Source organism: Tricharina praecox (assembly GCF_024521635.1).
Source record: "Tricharina praecox strain CBS 144465 chromosome Unknown BZA05scaffold_25, whole genome shotgun sequence".
Taxonomy (NCBI): domain Eukaryota; kingdom Fungi; phylum Ascomycota; class Pezizomycetes; order Pezizales; family Pyronemataceae; genus Tricharina; species Tricharina praecox.
In genome coordinates, this window is record NW_026250427.1 from 221,367 (window position 1) to 241,671 (window position 20,305).

At 55.0% G+C, this 20,305-nt stretch overlaps 6 protein-coding genes across 6 annotated transcripts; 2 read left to right on the forward strand and 4 right to left on the reverse strand.

Annotated features, from left to right (window-relative positions):
- Positions 1-738: 738 nt before the first annotated feature.
- BZA05DRAFT_142660 (OPT oligopeptide transporter protein-domain-containing protein) lies at positions 739-3,987 on the reverse strand. The gene is made up of 7 exons (XM_051478917.1): positions 3,247-3,987; positions 2,883-3,168; positions 2,592-2,830; positions 2,391-2,532; positions 2,173-2,338; positions 1,490-2,116; positions 739-1,438 (listed from the first exon to the last, which is right to left on the reverse strand). Exons 1-7 carry the CDS (start codon positions 3,541-3,543, stop codon positions 943-945), a joined length of 2,253 nt encoding a protein of 750 aa, XP_051336573.1. The 5' UTR covers positions 3,544-3,987; the 3' UTR covers positions 739-942.
- A 513-nt stretch (positions 3,988-4,500) lies between these two features.
- Positions 4,501-6,439, reverse strand: BZA05DRAFT_377820 (SCO1/SenC-domain-containing protein). The gene is made up of 7 exons (XM_051481844.1): positions 6,156-6,439; positions 5,831-6,043; positions 5,684-5,756; positions 5,537-5,613; positions 5,390-5,438; positions 5,084-5,203; positions 4,501-4,745 (listed from the first exon to the last, which is right to left on the reverse strand). The coding sequence occupies exons 1-7, from the start codon at positions 6,306-6,308 to the stop codon at positions 4,633-4,635; spliced, it is 798 nt and encodes a 265-aa protein (XP_051336574.1). The 5' UTR covers positions 6,309-6,439; the 3' UTR covers positions 4,501-4,632.
- Positions 6,440-8,262: 1,823 nt separating this feature from the next.
- On the reverse strand, positions 8,263-9,174 carry BZA05DRAFT_421190 (uncharacterized protein; the record flags this gene model as incomplete). The annotated part of the gene is made up of 2 exons (XM_051485684.1): positions 8,263-8,566; positions 9,125-9,174. The coding sequence occupies 2 exons, from the start codon at positions 9,172-9,174 to the stop codon at positions 8,263-8,265; spliced, it is 354 nt and encodes a 117-aa protein (XP_051336575.1).
- A 1,905-nt stretch (positions 9,175-11,079) lies between these two features.
- BZA05DRAFT_142854 (uncharacterized protein) lies at positions 11,080-12,358 on the forward strand. The gene is made up of 3 exons (XM_051478918.1): positions 11,080-11,505; positions 11,564-11,749; positions 11,820-12,358. Exons 1-3 carry the CDS (start codon positions 11,213-11,215, stop codon positions 12,265-12,267), a joined length of 927 nt encoding a protein of 308 aa, XP_051336576.1. The 5' UTR covers positions 11,080-11,212; the 3' UTR covers positions 12,268-12,358.
- A 3,000-nt stretch (positions 12,359-15,358) lies between these two features.
- BZA05DRAFT_447691 (glyoxal oxidase) lies at positions 15,359-17,734 on the forward strand (the record flags this gene model as incomplete). The annotated part of the gene is made up of 7 exons (XM_051487176.1): positions 15,359-15,378; positions 15,523-15,785; positions 15,836-16,119; positions 16,173-16,438; positions 16,542-16,881; positions 16,933-17,637; positions 17,690-17,734. The coding sequence occupies 7 exons, from the start codon at positions 15,359-15,361 to the stop codon at positions 17,732-17,734; spliced, it is 1,923 nt and encodes a 640-aa protein (XP_051336577.1).
- A 1,030-nt stretch (positions 17,735-18,764) lies between these two features.
- BZA05DRAFT_447692 (uncharacterized protein) lies at positions 18,765-20,177 on the reverse strand (the record flags this gene model as incomplete). The annotated part of the gene is made up of 1 exon (XM_051487177.1): positions 18,765-20,177. One exon carries the CDS (start codon positions 20,175-20,177, stop codon positions 18,765-18,767), a length of 1,413 nt encoding a protein of 470 aa, XP_051336578.1.
- Between the last annotated feature and the right edge of the window lie 128 nt (positions 20,178-20,305).

Here is a 20,305-nt window from a genome sequence, read left to right on the forward strand (position 1 = left end):
AGTACTTGGAGTTGCGGCCGGGCATCGTATGTGAGTACTCCTGGGGTGCCTAAGACCAGCGAAACTAAGTAACCACTCCTACAGCCCCTGCGTCTAGTATTTAATCCTACACAATCCATCTGTATCATGCACAGGACAGTACTATTGTCGCACTACGTTCCCTCGCCGCTGCATTCCACCGCCTGCCCACCAAAGTCATGTTACCGCCTTAGGAATGCTTCCTGGGTACTCCACCCTCCACCAGCCTTCGCCATGCCTAGTTGGATTGTTCACCCTTGTGTTCGCAATATCATCCGTTGGACAGCTTCCTGCACCAAGTACGGATAGCGACTGCATGAGGCCGCTGGGCACCCGTGCCACCCATGCCACCAACCCTTCCATCTTCCTTCCCCGTAGTATAAAAAAGGTGTTCGCTCGCAGCCCGGCATCGGTCTCTAGGAGGCGTGTACGTATCGGATCCGAACCAACTTCTGACTCGCGCAATGTATTCGAGTGATCGTTTATGACGTCTACCGTGATTCCAGTGGGCAAATGGTTCCGCGGAATACCGGTATTCTATGATACTTGAAGTTCATCAGCTCTGCAAACTTTCAATCGTGTTTTAGATGACCATTGACATGCGCGCTCTTCATCAAGTACGTTTCGCGAAAGACATCCGGATAGTTGTTGAGCCGAGTGGGGTTCCGTGAGTCATTCCGCCGGATCGTGGGGGCCGTCGACTCATAAACCCAGGTGGCTGCCGGAGACACCACTCTCTACATCCAAGTTCATGTTCGCCGACTTTGTTCATCACTTCACCAGTAGGAGGCACGACACATCCCTAAACACGTCGACATGATCATGAATACATCAAATTACCACCGTGTCTCCGTTTCTCCGTCACGGTCATAAAAAAAACGTCCAACGACAGTATAATAACCAACATTGCGCAAAACACCACACCTAGCAGACCATGCCACCGGGGCACCCCGCGGGCGAAGCATAAACACTGCTTCCGATGCCGGCAATCTCCAGGACGGCATTAACGACGCCGCCCAATCCCTCACCGGCAATCATTCCGGCCGCGACAGCGTAGCAGAAAATATCGAAAGCGACGGGATTACGCTTTGCCCAGATCACGGCAACGATGGAGCCCATCAACATAGCGGTACCGTACTGGGTGGCGGGCAGGACGAAGGCGAGACCCACGGCCATGAAGTTCGGGACAAACTTGCGGTACTTGGCCCGCTCGCCGGCGAGATAGTTGTGCCGGAAGATGACGACGATGATCGAGAAGAGGCCCAAGACGATCGCGAAGATGCCAGAGCTGTTGGGCACCGGGAAGGTCGGGTCTGTAACGGCGATAGCGACGGCGCGCCAGGCGGCGACGCTGGGCGCTTGAAAGCTGCATGTCTCCGCTGTGAGATCGATGACGCAGGGGTAGGCTTTCATGAAGAGGCTGGAAGCATGATTAGCAAGGTACCGTGGAGAAACTGCAGGGCGGAGTTACATGAACATCCCGGGCGACAGAAACATGGCGACGATGCTGCCGACGATCTGCGCATACCACTGCAATTTCGGTGGAGTTTTAAGTAGGAATCCAACACGGTAGTCGACGACCAGATCAGTGGACTGGCTTGCTGCACCGGATGCGATGGCACCCCCGACAAGATTCATCCGCTGGGCGATGAGGATAGGGTGGCTTTGGGTTGCAGCCCCCAAGACCAACTGAGTGGCCTTCGCTGCAGCCGTAAGGGGCGTCGTGTCGGTCGCTCCTGTGCACTGAATAGCCAAGAAGGCAAAGATGAAGCCCAAAAGGATGGCGAGGATGGAAAGGCCGACATTTAGTTGGTATTGAAGACCTAGGACTATACAGGTCGCGATGATGACAAGGATCAATGAGGGTCCCCACTGCCACAGCTTGACTTGATCCTCTTCCGCTGCGGGGTCTTGGTCGACCATATCGGATTCGGAATTGGCTTGCTTGTCGAGAAACACACTCGGCTTTCCCATTTTTGTGGCGAGGAAATTTGTACCTCCCGCAATGGCTTTCCAGACACTCTTCATAGCAAAGCCAAGGAGTTTGTACTGAACTCCGAGTTCAGCGAAGGAAGCACAGATCATGAGTAGGACACCACTATCGGTCCGTTAGAACTTCACGTCTACAAGAGAGGAGGTAGTCTCAATACTCACGGCCACAGTAGCCAGTATCGGGGCGATGGCATATTCTTGGGATCCTTCAGATTGAAAGAGTTGAACGAAACGAGGCCGCCCCAGTGCTCATACTGCGGTTCTTCCGGAGAGAACAAGGAGACTCCGTATGCAGCACCATTATGCACAAGCGCCGGTCCGATGATACCTGTCGTCGTCAGCCACCAGAACACATCCACAAGCCAGAGCGCCCCACTTACCCCACGCAAGAACGCCTCCTCCAAAGAACGAAATGGCCGGGTTGAGACCGACGAGCATACCACTGCCAATGAAGGCGGGCGTCCACTCGATGAACCATCCCCAGTTCTCGATGGCCAGGGCGGCGTTGGAGTAGTTACTCCACTGCGACACCAGTCAACTCTCTGTTCGCAAATCAATCTCGGACACGCTGTACAACGCACCTCGAAGAACCAACTGAAGATATGCCAATCCCACAGGATACCTGGGGCGTAGGAAGCTCCAACACGGAAAGCCAAGCAGACCGCGAACGTGATACCCAGTGCACGGGTCCTCTTCATCGCATTGACGTTCGAGTCACCACCGATGGAATGCATCGACCGAATCGTCATGGCGGCGGCCGTCGCAGTTGGGAAGATGAGATTAAGCTCACGCGCAACATGGATGATGAAGAACTTCCGCACTGCGGCAGTCAGTAGTTGTCCCTACAAGTACGTCACACAAGGAGCGCTCACGAGGTGTCGCAAAGAGTAATCCATAGTAGGCGGAGACAATAGTGAACGTTAGGAGCCTAGGGAAGTCGGAGACGGGATCTCCGAGAAGGTCCATCTGATATAGCGCCGGGATCGCAGAGACGAAGATGCCACCGAGCCCACCCGCCGCTGTAGCAGCGGTCTGGACGATGGCATTCTCCTTCGGGCCAAAGCTGCCGCCGAGAATGGGGAAATTCTCTCCGAACGTGCGGCTACAGAACTTGAGAAACGCGAAGCCAAAGATCGTGCCGAAGAGATTTGCCGGGAACTTGAGAGGTATCAGTAAAGTCAGCGGGGCTCCGCTGGTAGATAGGCAAGCTCAAACTCAAGGTCGAGATGTACATACAGTCCACCCGGTCCTCAATCCCAAATAAACATTCGACGCATTAACGAGACCGCCGAGAATGCATCCCGTGACGACAGCGCGGATAGTGAGAATCTGCGAGTGCGCCTCCCGGGGCATATTCGGGTCGTCGGGAAAGGGAACGAAGGGATCCGACTCGATCTCGTGGACACTCTTGTTCTCGTCGCTGTCGATTCCCACATTGTGGAAGTCCTTCTTCTCGTCGTACGAAGGAACATGCTCGGTCAAGGAGACTCCCTCGAGAGGTGGAGGCGGAGTTTGCGGCCGGACTGGATCCATTTTGCTGCTGTTCTCTGGGGTTTGTCACGTCTCCGTGAACAGGAGGGAGGAGGAGGAGGAGGAGGGGGAGGAGCTGGAGGAGGTAGTTGGAGGAGGACAAGGACAAGAAACAGTGGGGACGGAAAAGGGAAAGGAATCCATGATTGCCATCCGTCCCTTATATCGTACACTCCCAAAGCGTCTATCGGCGTATAAATCCAGCCACTCCATCCTCCTTCCCAGACCTGCCCCCTCCCCCTCCCCCTCCCCCGTCCCTTGCCACTATCAAACACAAGCACACTCAAAAGCTCAAGCACAGGCGAGCACCGATACGATACGGAACTAGAAACTAGAAACAAGACGTAGGACAGTGGGACGGTGGGACGTGGGAGGGCACCTATCCACCCTCCCTCACCTGGTAGGCATGTGCCCCACACAAGGCGCGGACAAGGCACTGCAGCTAGGTATAAACTCGGACGCTCTCTGGACTCTCTCTCGTCGCTAACCGCCGCGCCGAGTTGACGGGTACATAGAGTACATGACTATCACAAGCAAAATTCACAAAGTCTCCACCCAGACGAAACATTATGTAGCCCCCCCTATCCTAGCTATGTCTGGCCAATCGTTAGCGAGATCCACAGATGCTTAACCTAACGGTGCGGATCCACTGCCAAAGCGGGAAGGACCGTGATTGACATTTATCTGGAAGTCGCCGCGGGAGAGCGCAAGACTGCGTGTTGCGCAGACGGACGGCACAGACGGGGGGCGGAGACGGACGGTGAAGACCTACGGTACTATCTACATACCTGGTTCGAGAAGTGATGTTACAACTGCGGGAAGTAAGGATCGTATGCTGCCCCGTTGGTGGCCACCTGCCGCCGCCGCGCGACACGGAAATTCTCCGGAAAGAGGAAAAGAATAAGAACTGCGACTCGCGACTCGCGAGTCTGCAAGAAAGATCGGATACCCGCCGCGAAACCGTCAACAACCTTCGCAGTCGTGCAACCGTCTTCGTAAAAAGCCCCCAAAATGTCTATGTAATCCAAGAATTTCCTATGTACTGTACAACAATATACATTTCACGTGTCACAGCGATCTAATCTCCACCTCTTAATCCTTCCTCAGCGGCTTCTGCCAATCGTTGACGTGCTTCCCGATGATGGCCGCTGCTTGCTCCGGCGTGTGTTGACGACCCAGCGCCTCGACGAAATCACCGTCGGGATCTGCCGGTGTCAATCAGCTTGCGATCCAATCGAAAAACGGTGCGGCAGATAACCCTTCGATGCAAGGGTCGGAGGGGTGGAGTGCAGGTGATTAGACAAGCGTCAAATGACAGCCGACGAACTTTCTCCGCCGAACGCACAGGAGCAGCCCAGCGTAAATCGTGGGGCACGCTGTGGCATCGCAAATGACGATCTCACCTGCAGCTTTTCTACCGCAGGCCGGTACTCGGAGAACCGGCACGTCACTGGCTCGGCGATCTCCGCCCATGCATAATGAAGGTGTCGAACCTCACGGGGAAATCAAATGCGCATCAGAATACGGTGGGTGCTCAACATACCCATCAAGTAGAAGTAGATTGAGTGGTCAACGAGGTAGTCCTGTCCAGGCTTGATATCGGGCGGCGTCGAAAAGTATACGCGGTATGCTTTGCAGAGCTGTTTGATCTGATCGTACGTGCCTGTATCCAAAGGTTAAGAGATCATGCAGGCTAAAGTGAACGTTCGATACCGAAGGAAGGAAGGAAGTAGCCTTTCAGAGTACGAGCGATAACCGTCGATAAGGGCACACGCTACAAGACTGCGAGGAAAGCGTCTCCATCCTCCTTCCAATCGCGCCAATGGTGTGAGGTGGTGATATTACTGACCGGTGAATCCGATAAGATCCGGGTGGAACTCTTCCAAATATTCCTTCATCTGCGATGCGCATCGAACCAGGTTAGCCGGCCGGCCGGGCCATTTCGGTAGCAAAGCTCCGTTCCCTCGATGGAGAATCGACTCGCGGGATAACGTACGACTTCGGGCGTATCGCGTGCCGGATCGCAGGTGATGAACATCGGCGTCATGATGTTACCGTGGTTTTTCTTGACCACTACAGACCGATCCTTCGTCACTCGTGAATTTCCCCAAGAGAAGAGCCGCAAAGAAGGAGAAAACCATACGATCGATCATCCCGGCCATTTTGTCCAGCTCCTCGGGGCATATATCTGGACAATGGGTGAATCCGAAGTAAACCTGCGACGCATTGTCAGCCATCACCACCCCATCGACATCGTCGCGCATTTCTTCCCTTCTGATCGCCAACTCACCAATCGGTACTTCCCCGCAAACTCCGCATCCTCCCTCACTTTCCCATTCTGATCCACGAAGCCCGTCACCGGGCCTCCGACCTTAGGCCTCCCGACACCCTTTGACAACTCGGCGATTTTCTTCCTCGCCATCCGTTCCTTCTCCATGCGGAAGTAAAACGCCAGTCCGACACCGGAAGCGACAAACAGAAGCCCGGCTTTCCACGAGAACGGCTACCCCCCCACCCCAGTGATCAGCTACTGCCATCACCATCACCACCACCATCCCGAAGTCTCATCGCGTGTAGCTGGGGGGACGGGGAGACGGGAGGGTACAGGTACTGACTCCACTACGATACCTCGCCTTAGCCTCCTCGACGGTTTTGAACTTCTGGAGCATGGGCGACGAGTGGAACTGCTTCGTCCGGGCAATACGAAGGAGGCATTGCGGCGACGGCGCTGGGCGGTGCAGCAGACGGAGGGTCTTGGACGCGTTCATGGTGGCGTACGCTGGTGGGGGTGATGTATGGCGGGGAATGGTGGGATGTGTAGCTTCGGCAACCAAGTGGTTCGATGACGAGGGTGGCCCGACCTAAACTTTGATCCGTCGCCAAGCCGGGCCGGATTACGTAGCTCAGCTACATGGCGTCTCACTCGGGTTACAATGAGCTTTGTGTTGATGATTCATCAGTCATCTCGCGTCTGCTTGCCTATCCTAGCTTACCCTAGCTCATAACAACCTTGGCACTACCGCAGACTTCATCATATCCCCATCTTCTCTTCTTCAGCAATCCATCTCATTACGATCATCTCGTATAAACTCTCCATCTTATATCTCTAACAGGTTATGAGCCCGGGTCAGCGTAACTAATATCGACGATCTCATCCTTTATCCTCAACAAGACATCAAAGACCCGTCCGAGATCTGCAGGATCCTTCGAGACAAACTCGACAACCCGGCCAACGAAGTGGACCGATCGATTATGGTCCGGGGATTCTACAAACAGTCCCCCGTCCCGAATGAGACACTCCGAAGCTACTTCGAGCGTCTCATCCAATACCGTCCCCTCTCAATGGCACAGAAGAGCAAATCACGGATGCCCTTGAGGGTGGAGCGGTATAGGATAAGACGCTCAAAGTAGCTTCGGAGCGTCTCGTTTGGGGCGAGGGACTGTTTGTAGATTCCCCGGACCATAATCGATCGGCCCACTTCGTTGGCCCAGTTGTCGAGTTTTTCTCGAAGTATCCTCCGCATCCCGGACGGGTCTTTGTTGCCCCCGAAGGCTTGTTGAGGATAAAGGATGAGATCGTCGATATTGGTTACGCTGACCCGGGCTCGTAACCTGTTGGAGATATAAGATGGAGAGAGTGTACGAGATGGTCGTAATGAGATGGATTCCAGATCTCGGACGGGTCTTTGATTCCCCGAAGGCTCGTTCTCGGCCTTGGTCTTGGTTGGTATGAGCCACTCTAATGTTGATTGTCACAATTAAAATCTAGGATAGGCAGGCAGACGTGTGATGACTGATGAATAACCAACACTGCGCGAGGAAATAAACTTGGGAACGCAGAGTTCATGGTCTAGAAAGGCTGTGTGCGAAATATAATTGAGGATTCCAACTCCCCCAGCCCCTCTCTTTGATAACGGAGGGCATCGACGTCTGTATGTTGGTTTCTAAGGCGGCGGACGGCGAGGAGGGAGTCTGAGTCAGCGATGCCTCTGGAGAGCATCAGGAAGAACAGCGGTTCGAGGGATGGAGGGAGTGGAGGCGTTTGGCTCGTTATCCGGAGTGCAGACTAGTCTTGGTTAAATATCTGCTGACATGATGAATTAAGAAAAACGATATGGGGTGTGTTGTTCATGAGGAGGATTGATCCACGCCGATAGACCCCTCGCAAGACTACCATACACGCCCGACTCGCGATTTCCGCAGGTGCTATTTACTCGCCACCGCCTCTGACGATGTATAAGCCGGATAGAGCCAGCCTGTGTAGCTGTGGTGAGCAGGTTCTAACAGGAGGGATAGCTATCCCGACGCTAGTAAGCGTCTGCCTCCAGTGGCTGGTTAGGTTCGAGAAACCGTTTGAATCGAAGTGAGAAACAAATGGAGACATTGTTGGAGAAAGAGTTTAGCAATCTCATGGACGCGATAGAGTCGTAGGTAGGTATCAGGGTGTCAATCGGGCACGATGCAAGTTTGGAACGGCCGCAGAGCACAAACAGAACCCTCTCGGCAATATCGCACTGATGCCCGCACTCTCTGAGATATAAGCCACAGGCCAGAGCCCGTTCATAGATATCCAACTCGATCCAATCCAGCATAATCCAATCCCACGCAATCCAATCCGAAATCCCTCAACTCAAACATGCAAAATCCCAAAGCAAAGTCACAAAACTGGTATACCCAACCACGAAGCATAACCAATCCATCCACCGCCACCACCAATGAACCCTAACGATGCGCGTAAATCCCCCTCGCCATAGCCGGCAGTATCCTCCTCTTTGGATTCCGGCGGCAAGGATAGCAGTCAATCGCATGCCGCGTCTCGAGCGGCACCTCAAACGTGTTGCAGTGCAACGGGTACCTGTTCGCGCACGGCTTCTCGCGCGTGATGTAGGAATCCCCGCATGCGAAGATCTGGAGTTTGTACTGGCACATTGGGGGAGTGGGATGTGGGATGTACTTTGGCGGCGAAGTAGCGAGTGACGGTGAAGCGAAGGTGGGGGGGTTGCCGTCGATGCGAGGTGAATAGGACCTAAAAGTGGCTGTCGGTAGCAACTGCAGCTGGAGCTGGGAATCGGAAGGCTCCTAATCGAAGAGCAGCGGATAGCTTGAATGAGGTGTAACTAAAGCTAGGAAATAGGAAGAGCGACGGATAGTTTTGCTGATGCTCGGTTTCGCACGATCGTCGACGATGCGAAGGGTATTCCGGACTGAAATCGGCGGGGGGCCCTCGCCCCAAATATAAGACCCAGTCCCACACACTCTCTCACACATTCACTCTCTCAATCTCTCACTCACTCGCTCACCTCACTCCTCCTCCTCAATAGTAGGCGACGTAGCAAGGGATGAACCAGCCCGCCCGCCCACCTTGGCTCGCACACACAAGAACAAAGGACTGGAATCGAAGCCGCGTGTCTGCAGGCCGCCCTCTTGCATTCGATTCCTCTTGCGCCTTGCGTCCGGTTAGTGGCGGGTGGGGTGGAGGAGGAGGAGGAGGAGGAGGGGGAAATGGTTCCATGTAAGGGGGTGTACCGTAGTAGTTGAAAGTTCACCAGGCTGCGTGCGGGAATGTTTGCACCTACTTACTCACTTACTTGCCTCCAGGTACTTGATGGGATGGGAGCGATAAGGATCCGCCATTATGATGTGGTATGTCGATATGCTTAACAGGCTGGATGGGGGGCTGGATCGCGTGTCGAGTATGCGGGAAGCCGTGAGTCGTGACGGCTTTGCTGAGGCGGAGATATGTACGGACTATATAGTATGGGATTGAGGATGCAAAAACAAAGGTGGTATGATCGTATGAAGACGCTCAGCTCTTTTGCTGGCCGATCCGGAAGTCTACCGTTAGTAATAGAGTGTGTAAATCTTCCGACGGTCCGAGTGGAGAATCCGCCCATAGGTATGGACATACATGATACACTGGCGCACCCGGTGACGGTGGCGGTGACGGCATTTGACTCCTCTCCTCTCCTCTCCTCTCCTCTCCTCTCCAGTCCAGTCCAGTCCAGTCCAGTCCACTCCTCTTTCACCCGCGAACGGAAGTGAAGTCAAAGTGCAAGTGCCTCTGATCCATCCATCATCTTACCCACGGGGAAGCGGGAATCGCACAACAACTGAATTCTGCACATCGAACCTGTTGGGGGAGATTGGGCCGGATGGTGCCGGTGGTGGCGGTGGCGCTTTTTCCCTTCTTTTCCTTTTGAATTCTTTTCTTTGTCCGAGCCGGCGTAGGTACATGCTTGGGAAATCTATGAAGGACAATGGACAATGGATATGATTCTGACGTTTTCTGATCTATCGCCTTCGGTACATAAGCACTCTACGTGCAGCCGGTTCACTCGCATTCGCATGGCGGGATGGGTTACTACCTGGCAGTTAGCCAATCCGCTGCACGGCTATCGGAAGTGAAGGAGCGCCGGCAACCTGCACGCTCCCGCGAGACGTCTCATCTTCAGTAATCAGCTCGACGAAGATGCCGAGATTTACGTACCGTATTGCACTATGGGAAAACATCCGTGGTGGAGTCGTGCTTCTCACGAGTTGCGTGCAGTGCGGTGTTGAGTCGAGAGTTTGTATGATACTGTATTACTCTGCTCTACCATGGAGGTGCTTCAAGTCTGACATCCCAGTCCACCCCACCTCTACCTCCACACCACCACCACTTCCACCACCACTTCCACCACCATTTCCACTCCCCTTCAATCCCCTTCACTCCCATCCACTACTACCACCACCACCACAATCTCCACCTCTTCAAACGCCTGGGAGTTCGATCCGGGACCGATGCACACGACTACCGGCATAGTTCCGATGCAGGAAATCATCTACCGGTACCTCTGCTCTGCACGGAATCGGGACTGCCAGTAAACAAAGGAAGAGAAGCGGGCCGCTACCTGCCGTGAAAGAAGCTGGAATACCGGTACATAAAGCGGTGTAGCAGAATCTGTCGCTCTTGCGTCCGAAACCATGTGTGTCCATCAGCTCTCGCACACAGGAACGAGATGGAGATAGCAGTATCCAACTCTCCAGCGTGCGGGAGACGAAACCACGAATGAATGAACGAACGAAATGGAGATATCCAACTCTCGAGCGTGCTTGAGGCGCAACCACGAACGAAGAAAGCAACGAACGAACGTCGAAACGACAGAAGCTGGCCCGGATGAATGGACGACCTGGTTGGTCGGGCGGTTCCTGCATCTAGAGTGCATTCCAGCCAGTTGTTCTGCAGGGAACCGCAACGCGAGCTGCTGCGACAGATAGATTTTTTAATTTTTTTCTCGTGGTGCTGCTGCTGCCAGCGCATCCTACCTGCCAGGGCCTTGTATCAGAAACTCCCGCGACCTAGACCCCCAGCCGCCCTGCCCTGTGCACGCAGATGCAGATGGGCGCCGTCGCCAGTGACCAACGAATATGCTTAAAACCCCACCTACAGAACTGCCTAGCGACGTGCTGAGGATCTAACAGCGAGTAGGAGCGCGCATACGTGATGCACAGCCTTCTGGGGGAAAGGACGCCCCCTCCCCCCCCCCCGCCGAAAAGACCTGTTTAAATGTCTGGCGCTGAGGCAATGGGTGGAACGCTGAACAAGAGACCGTGGGAAAGTTAAAGTCCTTCACATCCATCACGACGTCCCACAATCACCCCTCCCCTGCCTACACACTCGAACTCGCCCTCAATGTTCGCCCGCGCAGTCACCCATCAATGCGTATCGATACCACGGCTTCTTGCAGTCCTTGCGGTCGTGCTCGCCCTACATGCCACCCTCGTCTCGGCCCACATGGCGATGGCGGATCCGCCAGCCCTGCGGTACAAGTCGAATCCCTACAAGGTTGCCGAAGATTACGATTACCTCTCGCCGCTGTCGCCGTCGGGCAGCAACTACCCCTGCAAGGGCTACCATGAGGATCTCGGGACACCCGGCGGAAAGTCCGTCGCGACCTACAGTCCCGGGGGGAGCTATAAAATCCGGTGAGTTGACACCCATGGCTAGTTACCACGCGATGGTACTCTGATGTGCTGGAAACAGGCTCGATGGTTCGGCGACACATCTCGGCGGCTCGTGCCAGCTGTCGTTCTCGTTCGACGGAGGAAATTCTTGGCAGGTCATCAAGTCATTCGTCGGTGGGTGCGTGAAACCGGACCAGGGAAGTGATCAGTCGTTCTCATTTACGGTGCCGAAGGGGACGCCTGGCGGGGAAGCGCTGCTAGCATGGTAAACCTTCCCCCGAACCTCCCACCACCGCGCTTTCCGCCTCCTTCTAACGCTTGCCATTCTCTCCCAGGACGTGGTTCAACAACCAAGGCAACCGCGAAATCTACATGAACTGCGCGGTAGTGACCATCTCCGGCGGCAAGCGCAAGCTGATGGCGCGCGAGGAATTCAACGTACTCCCGTCAATGCTCAAGAAGCGCGCACTGGGGCCCCAAGTCTTCCTCGCAAACCTGGGCAACGGCTGCACCACGCAGGCCGGTGCCGACGTTGAGTTCCCAGACCCGGGGAACAACGTGGAGCGCGGAGGCGCGGGGGATACTGCCGCGCCCGTGGGGGATTGTGGGAAGGTGGTGGTCAGCGGAGGGGCTGGAGGCACCGGCGGCGGCACCGGAGGCGGGAAGAATTGTGAATACTGGAGGGCTCAGGGTTATTACTGCTCTGGCGCGATCGGAGTCGAGGTGCAAAGGACGTTGGTCGTGCTGGTCGTCGTGGCGGCGTTTGCGGCAGCACTGTGGTAGGCGAAAGCAGTACGGACGGTCAGCGGGCATAGGGGAACGGCGTTTATCAGTTGTATATATCATTTGTTTGCTTTTACGAGGTCAATGCCATGAACTTCATTGGAACGGGAAATCTACCAGTGTCTCCCTGGTCGGATGCGGCAGCTAGACGTCTCGAGCGGGCGCAAGAGCGGGCACGGTCCATCACACGCATCGGTAGAGCCAACTACACATAGCACGGTCCTGTGGTTTCCTATCCTGGATTGAAAACATATCAGACACACATTGGCCTCACCAGAGCGAACCGCATCTCGCAGAGTGATGAGATGAAGATTTGCGGATGCAAGAACGCTTTATACACAGAATTCCTCATTCCATCTCCTGTTCACCTCTGAAGAGATAACAATGCCAATGCCAACCACCAACCATAGGCTGCACAACGACTCCATCGATTCGATGCGTTCAAAACCTCCCGACTAGCCGCCTTCGACACTGCCAACATCTGCCGTATGCAGACATGGAAATATCAGCTAGGGAATTCTGCGCACTCTACTATTCTTATACTATCGCTTCATCCGCCGGCCACGAGCAGCGGGCCGTGAGAAAGCACTACCGGTATCAATGATCACCGCACGACAGCACCAGACGCCCGTCGGCCAGGCCATGCTTGAATACTTGCAGCCATACCGGTATCCACTACTCGGCGCAACGATCGACCCGCGCGGGAGTATCCCCTAGGTAGTTAACTAGCAGGGTATACCGGAAGTTTGGCGCGAGCTCTCCCGCTTATAGTAGCCTTCATGTCGAAGGGCAAGTCGGATCCGCGGCGTGGAGCGGAAGTCACTGCCTTTCAAGTTTCCGGCCGGTTCTGCGGAAGTCGAAAAAGAAGTTGGAACTTCACCGGCAGGAGAACGTCCCCGACCTGTGAAATCGACGCTTCGATCCACCTACATATAAGAGGCGGCTGGAGGGGCTGGAGAGGCCGGCGGTAGAGGAGTCAGTAGATGCTGAGTTTTTTATCCTCCGGGACTACCGACCAGAGGATCCTAGAAATCGCGAGGATCTCGTGCATGTGACGAGCTGCCCCAACTACATACAGCGAGCACATACAGCGAGGACGTACGATTCGTAAAGGTCGTTCATGTGCAGGCTGTCTTGTCCTCCTTGTTCTGCTGCAACGCAAATCGATTCACAGATTACATGTGAGAGCTAAGTATCCAGCAGGGCAAACATGGTCATATACAGGATACACTCCCGTTCATGTGAGTACATACCGTACCACCGCCCCATTTACGGGGAAGAAAGTCCACCTTCGCCAACTCCAGATCTTGGATTCTTGGTGGACTGACCCCAAGGTTCGAACTTTGAACCGGACGCCGGCGCTGTGCACACGGCGGGACCTTGCTTCCTTGTTTCCACGCTCAAGTCGGAAGTCGCACCCGGTTCGTGCCTTTGCATACGGTACTTGTGTTCCGGGGACGCCGCCGCTGCACTGTAAATGTGGGGAATGGGGAATCCGACGGGAGGCTGCAGATATGGGATGATTCCAGCCCTCCAGACCGATACCGTTTCTGCGGAACCCGTGATTACCCCCGCCTCCGCCCCATACGGGTAGTAAGGCTGAGCGGAAACAAAAACCACCCGAACTTGTCTCAAGGATCCTCCGGCAGCGTTTCGAGACAATCATGTACTGTCATATGTAGGTGCATAGTCCAGGTACATAATGTAGGTACATCATTCCTTCTCGAACCCGGCAACAAATCTTCGGCAATCTCGGCAGTCTATTTTTGCCCCCCTGCGGCTGCGCATCGGGGCAGGACGCTAGCGTTTCGAGATGGGGGTCCTTCGCGTCGGCACTGGGCAGCATCTTCTTCCTCGATTAATGTTCGCCCTACATATCGCGTCAGCTATGCAAGAAAATGTCCTACTGAGACCTGTGTCGTTTAAGCGAAACAGTGGCCGATAGACGCCGACGTCACTTGAATCTCCGGGACGCTGCTGCATGTTGCCGGCGTCGGCTGTAGTCTGCTGCTGGTGGTAGTGGTACTGCTGGTGGTGGGGCTGCTGCTGATGGTGGTGCTGCTCGCGCTCGCTCGGCAGTGGCGATGTAACTCGGGAGCTTGAGCTTAACTGTTCTTCACTAATGGCGTTTCATGTCTGAAGAGAGTGAGAGTGAGGCAAGGGGAATGAATCTGAGTGCACGTTAACCCGCTCGCTCGCTCGACCAACCACCCGATCAACCATCAACCACGCTCCACTCCAACCCCCCGGACATCATCAACATGGGCGAGTTGGCTGTGCTGTGCTGTGGTTGAATGTTCCGACCCGGAAGCCGAGCCGTCTCGTCCCTTGCCCTTTCCACGACTCATGCTCCCGGCCTGGGATCTGGGCGCAGCAAACTATACTTCAGCTTGGGTATGACCTCGTCCTTGGATGCATAAAGTACATGATATTAACATGTGCTTGCAATATGCTACAGATTCTTTTCGATGTCTGTTCGTATGCGTGCAATTGTGGATCCGAGACATGGCGCCCTTCGTCCAGAACTTCAGAGTGATCGGTTGACCTTTCAATGTCGTCAAGACATCGTGGCTGACAACCGATGCTACCACCACGGATTAAGGAATAAGAGCTGCAGTTCAACGAATCAGGTTAGCGGCTTACATTCCATCCTCCCTCCCGGGACATGGTTCGTTTCTTTTGCTTTCTTCCTTCCTTCCTTCCTACTTTCTTTCCTTCCTCCTCTACAGTCGTCTTGAAATTCTTTCTGCGCGTTTATTTCCCTCTTCTCACTTTCTTTTCCTCCGCACCGTCATTCATTACTTATACTCCTCACTCGCCCTCCCTCCCAGTGCCTGTGAAGGACTCTTTTTGTATCGTTTATTCGGCCCAAAACCGCTTCTTCAACTCCTCCCCCAGTGCTCCTTCAAGTTGGTATCCTCAGGAATCCCCCAACGACCACCAAACTCCACATCGCCACTCCTGCAGCATGAGGCCCCTTCAAACAGTCCTGTTCCTATGCATAGCCCTCGTTACCACGGTTGAGGCAAACATCTCCTTTCCCGCACCCTATATTGAGTGCCCGAAGAGTGTGTTCCAATGTCTCCGAGGCATGTCATGTGTTTATGAGCTGTGAGTACCCCCAATTCTACTTCCTATTTCGGTGTCCCTTTCCATGTGCATGATTCTGCTTCTTTCCGATACACCTTAGTGCTGTGGATACCCGTCTTGGCCTCTCTTTATACTGTACGTTTTTCGGTAACTGACCGTTTATAGTTGCGAGTACCGCCGCTCAGGAGGTCTCAGCCGTCGACGCCCATGGCCCGTGGCCAATGCCAGCCCAGTGGCCGTTGCGCAGGATGCTGTTCCATCTTCTCTGACCGAACCTGTGCTCTCTCGGCCCATCTTGATCTCTCAAGCTGTTGCTGGTGGTCCTCCCACTCAGGATGGAACTTGCGGCAAGCTCAAGGGAGATACCACCTGTGTCGGCTGGTCTACTGGAGAGTGCTGTTCGATGTACGGCTGGTGTGGAAAAACTGGTCTGTCACGCTATCGGTTTAGGATTAAGCAGTTGCTGACACAAGGATAGTTGACCACTGTGGCAAGGGATGTCAGTCCGGCCCCTGTACGGAGGAGGGGGGAACTCCGGAAGCCCCTGGCCCAGCCCCGGCTCCGATCACTAACGGTGGTCGCTTCGATGTCATCGGCCAGTCGGGGGTGCCGGCGATGCACGCGGCTCTCATGCAGAACGGGCGTGTCATGTTTCTGGACAAGGTTGAAGATTACACCCAGCTGAAGTTGCCGAACGGTAGATTCGCATACTCGAGTGAATACAATCCGGAAACAAACAAAGCCGTGGGGTTGTCTTACAAGGTATGTGCTTCATGGTTTCTCACTGGTGAATCGATGTGCTGATTGTTTGGCAGACCAATGCATTCTGTGCTGGCGGTACTTTCCTCGCGAACGGTGACATGTTGGCTATTGGCGGGAACGGCCCACTCACTTGGCTCGACGATTCGGTCAGTGATGGTTTTGACGGTCTGCGGTTCCTGACTAGGTCTTCGACAAATGCTGCGCTTAATGGGCAATCATGGAGGGAGCCTGGGCAGAAGTTGAATTCGAAGCGTTGGTATCCTTCCGTGCAGACACTGGCCAACGGAAAGGTCTTTGTGGTTTCTGGGTCGATCAATGGGTAAGTCACATCCTCCCGCACTTGGCATCCGGTGTACTGACAACTTCGCAGACTGTATGTATCGACTCCGCGAACTATGCTGGGGATTTTCTAACAGACGCAGTGATCCGTCAGTGCCGGCGAACAACAATCCAACATACGAGATCTTGTCTGCCACCGGATACCCCCAGGGCGGTAGCATCCCAATGGAAATCCTTGAGGAGAATCAGCCGTACTACATGTACCCATTCATGCACCTCCTCAAAGACGGAAACATTTTTATCTTCACCGCCAGGGCTTCGCAGATCTTTAACATCAACACCAACAGTATCGTCAAGAAGCTCCCGAACCTCGCTGGAGACTACCGAACCTACCCCAACACTGGTGGTAGTGTCCTGATGCCTCTCTCGAGTAGCAATAACTGGGCCTCGACGGTGATGATTTGTGGTGGTGGAGCGTACCAGGTGAGGAATGATCTAGTATTTCGGTATGCGTGTTGCTAAGTCGTGCACTAGGATATCACTTCACCCACAGAGCCCAGCTGCGGTACCATTTCTCCGGAGTCTGCCAACCCGACCTGGTCAATCGAGTCCATGCCCGAGGGACGTGGAATGGTTGAGGCCGTGCTGCTGCCCGACGGCACTGTGCTGTGGCTGAATGGAGCGAACCGTGGTGCGCAAGGCTTCCTCTTGGCCACGGATCCCACGCTGCGGCCCCTCCTCTATGACCCCAAGAAGGCAAAGGGCAGCCGTTGGTCACAGCTGGCGGCGTCTAAGATACCGCGTCTCTACCATTCGGTGGCCCTCCTGTTGCTCGACGGAACCATCCTGGTTGCCGGTAGCGGCCCGAACGAGATGCCAGTCCTGACTGCAAAGCCCGGAAATCCCTACCCCACCGAGTTTCGCGTCGAGCGCTTCACTCCGCCGTACTTGCAAGGTTCCAAGGCGTCGCTCCGTCCGACCGCTCTCCAAGTGCCCGCTACGGTCAACGCCAATGGAGGTTCCTTCACTGTCTCGTTCAACGTTCCCACCTCCGCTAAGAGCGTGAAGATCGCGTTGTATCATGGAGGCTTCGTGACCCACAGCCTCCACATGGGACACCGCATGTTGTTTTTGGACTTCACCGGCTGGAAGGCCGGACAAGCTAAGCAGACGCTTACTGTCAAGGCACCGCCGAACTTGAACGTTGCGCCACCGGGTCCCTATGTGATCTACGCAGTGGTGAGTCCCCCCAAATCCTTCATGCCGAATCACTGCTGACCACCATCTCAAGGCCGACGGCATCCCATCCGTGGGCAAGTTCGTCAAGGTCGCCTGACTCGATGAGCAGCCGAGCGCCAACCCGGCGCCGACGACGCCGACCCCGTCCAGCAGAGCGAAAACGAGTGATAGCCCCGCACTAAAAGTTCCTTTTCCGTTTCGTTTTTTCCTTTCGTTCGCTCGTTTTTTACCCTTTTTGTTTTCTTCTATGCAACTTCAATAGCGTGTTGACTTGATGGATGGATGCATCAGTGAGAGGCGGTCGATCGATGGCGATGGCGATAGAGAAATCGCCATCAAGTCTTGTGCATACTAACCAGTGTGTGCGCAAGTGTGGGGGTGGGGTGGGGTGATGGGTGAAGGTGAAGGGCGTGAAGGGCGTGAAGCGGGTGAAGGGGGCTGTACATCTACTTCTTCGGGGGATCTAGTTGCATCGCTGAGGACAGGTTGAATGAGAGCCGGAAGGCATGATGACGACTTAACAGTTGGTGCTTGACTCTTGAGTGATATTCAGTGCATGAACTCGTTGGTGCTACAGACTGTATCCTACCAGAGCATGCAGGGTGAGCCATAGTCGGTCTCTGTAGCTCGATTCCGTTGGGGCACACGTGTAGAAGCAGGTTCGACTGACGAACAAAGGCGAGCGGTCTCGCTTCACCACGCAAGCGGAGTACGTGATGTTTCCAATGCAACCTACCTACCTAGATTAGTGACTGTCCAAGGCTCCAAGCTGCGATTTTGCTGCCATGCAACTTGCTCGGAACTCGGTACTATTGTAGCTTTCTGCAATCGAACTGTTCGTGAGTACTTCACATCAGAGACAGACAGGAGCAAATAGAGTACTTGTAGAAGAGGAAACAAATGAACGTTGTATAAAAATCTAGGTAGGCAGGTGTCTATATCTACTGATCTAACCATCCACTATCTATCATCCCCATCTAACCCCTCGCATCCACATCTCGCCTTGTCTATCGCAGCGCACTCACCGGGTATAAAAATCTAACGTAAACAAACCTGCTCAAAACAAAAAACCTCCAGATCTATCCCATCCCATCCCATCCCACCACGCAAAAGCAAAAGCTAATGCACTACACCTCCTCCCCGGCACACTCCTTCTCGCCCTCCAGCCCCTCCTCGTCGACACACTCCTCCTCCGGACCGGAAACGGCGCAGACAACGCCGCCCCTGCCCAGGCCCCTCTTCAGCTCACTCATCCGCTCCGCCGCCATCTCCATCTTGACCTCGTCCTCGACGACGAGGAGCACGCGCTTCCCGCCTTTCCCGAGCGCCTCGGGGTCGGTAGTGAGCACGCTGCCCACCCTCTCCACCTCGTCACGAAGCGCGGTCCACATGTTCACACCCAGCGCGTCCTCGCGGGTCTTGACTACGGTGCCGACACACAGCTTCTCGAGCTTCGGCAGGGCGGGCAGCGACGCGATCAGCAGTCGCTCGAAGTCGTCGCCGCTGTCGGCTATGGCAAGGTCGGGGGTCGCGTAGATTGTGGAGTACGACAGCGCGCGCAGCGAAGTGGACTGCAGCAGCGGCAGGTCGTCGAGCGAGTAGTAGTGCGTCGCGGACTCGTCTTTGGAGTATACTGACAGCGCGACGTCGAGGGACTGTAGGTTTGGCGCGGCGGCGAGCGTGGCGGACAGGTCCGACAGGGTATTGTCTTTGCGCATTTGACGGCGGAACTCCAGGTTGCGTAGCCGTGCGGCGTGGAGGGGGCTCTGTGACAGGAAGCGCGATACGCTAAGAAGCGTGAAGCCGAATGTGTAGTCGATGCTCAGTGTTTTGAGCGGGGGCAAGGCGGCGAGCGCGTCGTCGCGCTCCGAAGGGCGCGTGTAGTCCAGGTCGAAGTCCGTGAAGTATAGGTGCTTCAGCTTGGTGCGAGACAGGGTAGCGAGGTCAGAGTACCGGCTGTCGTCGGCGATGACGCTGCCCAGCGCGAGTGTTTCGAGGGAGGGCCACGAGGCGAAGAGCGATGCCAGCGACAGGTCGGTGAGGGTTTCGTCGTGGACAACGGCGGTTTGGAGACGTGTCAGGCCCGAGAGCGCTGCGAAGGAGGATGAAGCGGCATCGCTGTCGAACTCCTCCTCGTCCGCGTCGGGAAAAAAGGTCTCGACGCCGCTCAGTGTGCGCAGGTGAGGCGTCGCGGAGACGACATCTTTCCAGAGGGTAGCGGTCGTGGGCTGCTCGTGCGAGAACTGCAGGTGCTGGACCAGCGCACCGAGTGCTGAGGTTTTAGAAACGGTCTGCTGGAGGGCGAAGAGGCGGCGCTCGTAGGAAGACGAGCTCTCTTCACTGTCATCGTCGTGAGATGAGACGAGGACGGGATTCGCGTAGAGGTACGGGGTTGCGATGGCGCTGAGAATACTGGACGAAGAGCAGATGGCCGAAAGATCGGTCTGTAAACATGTGGGACAGTCGCTCGAGTCGTGGAGGTGGCGGATGACTTCGTGGATGAGCTCGGCGGGAAGGGGCAGCTGCGATAGCGACGACATCGGGACGATCGATCGAAGGAATGTATCTATACTAGAGGTACCTATACCGTGTAACAATAGCGAAAGGAAACTAAGAAAAATATAGAGAAACGGAGAGGAGAGAGAGAGCAAAAGAGCGAGAACGGCCG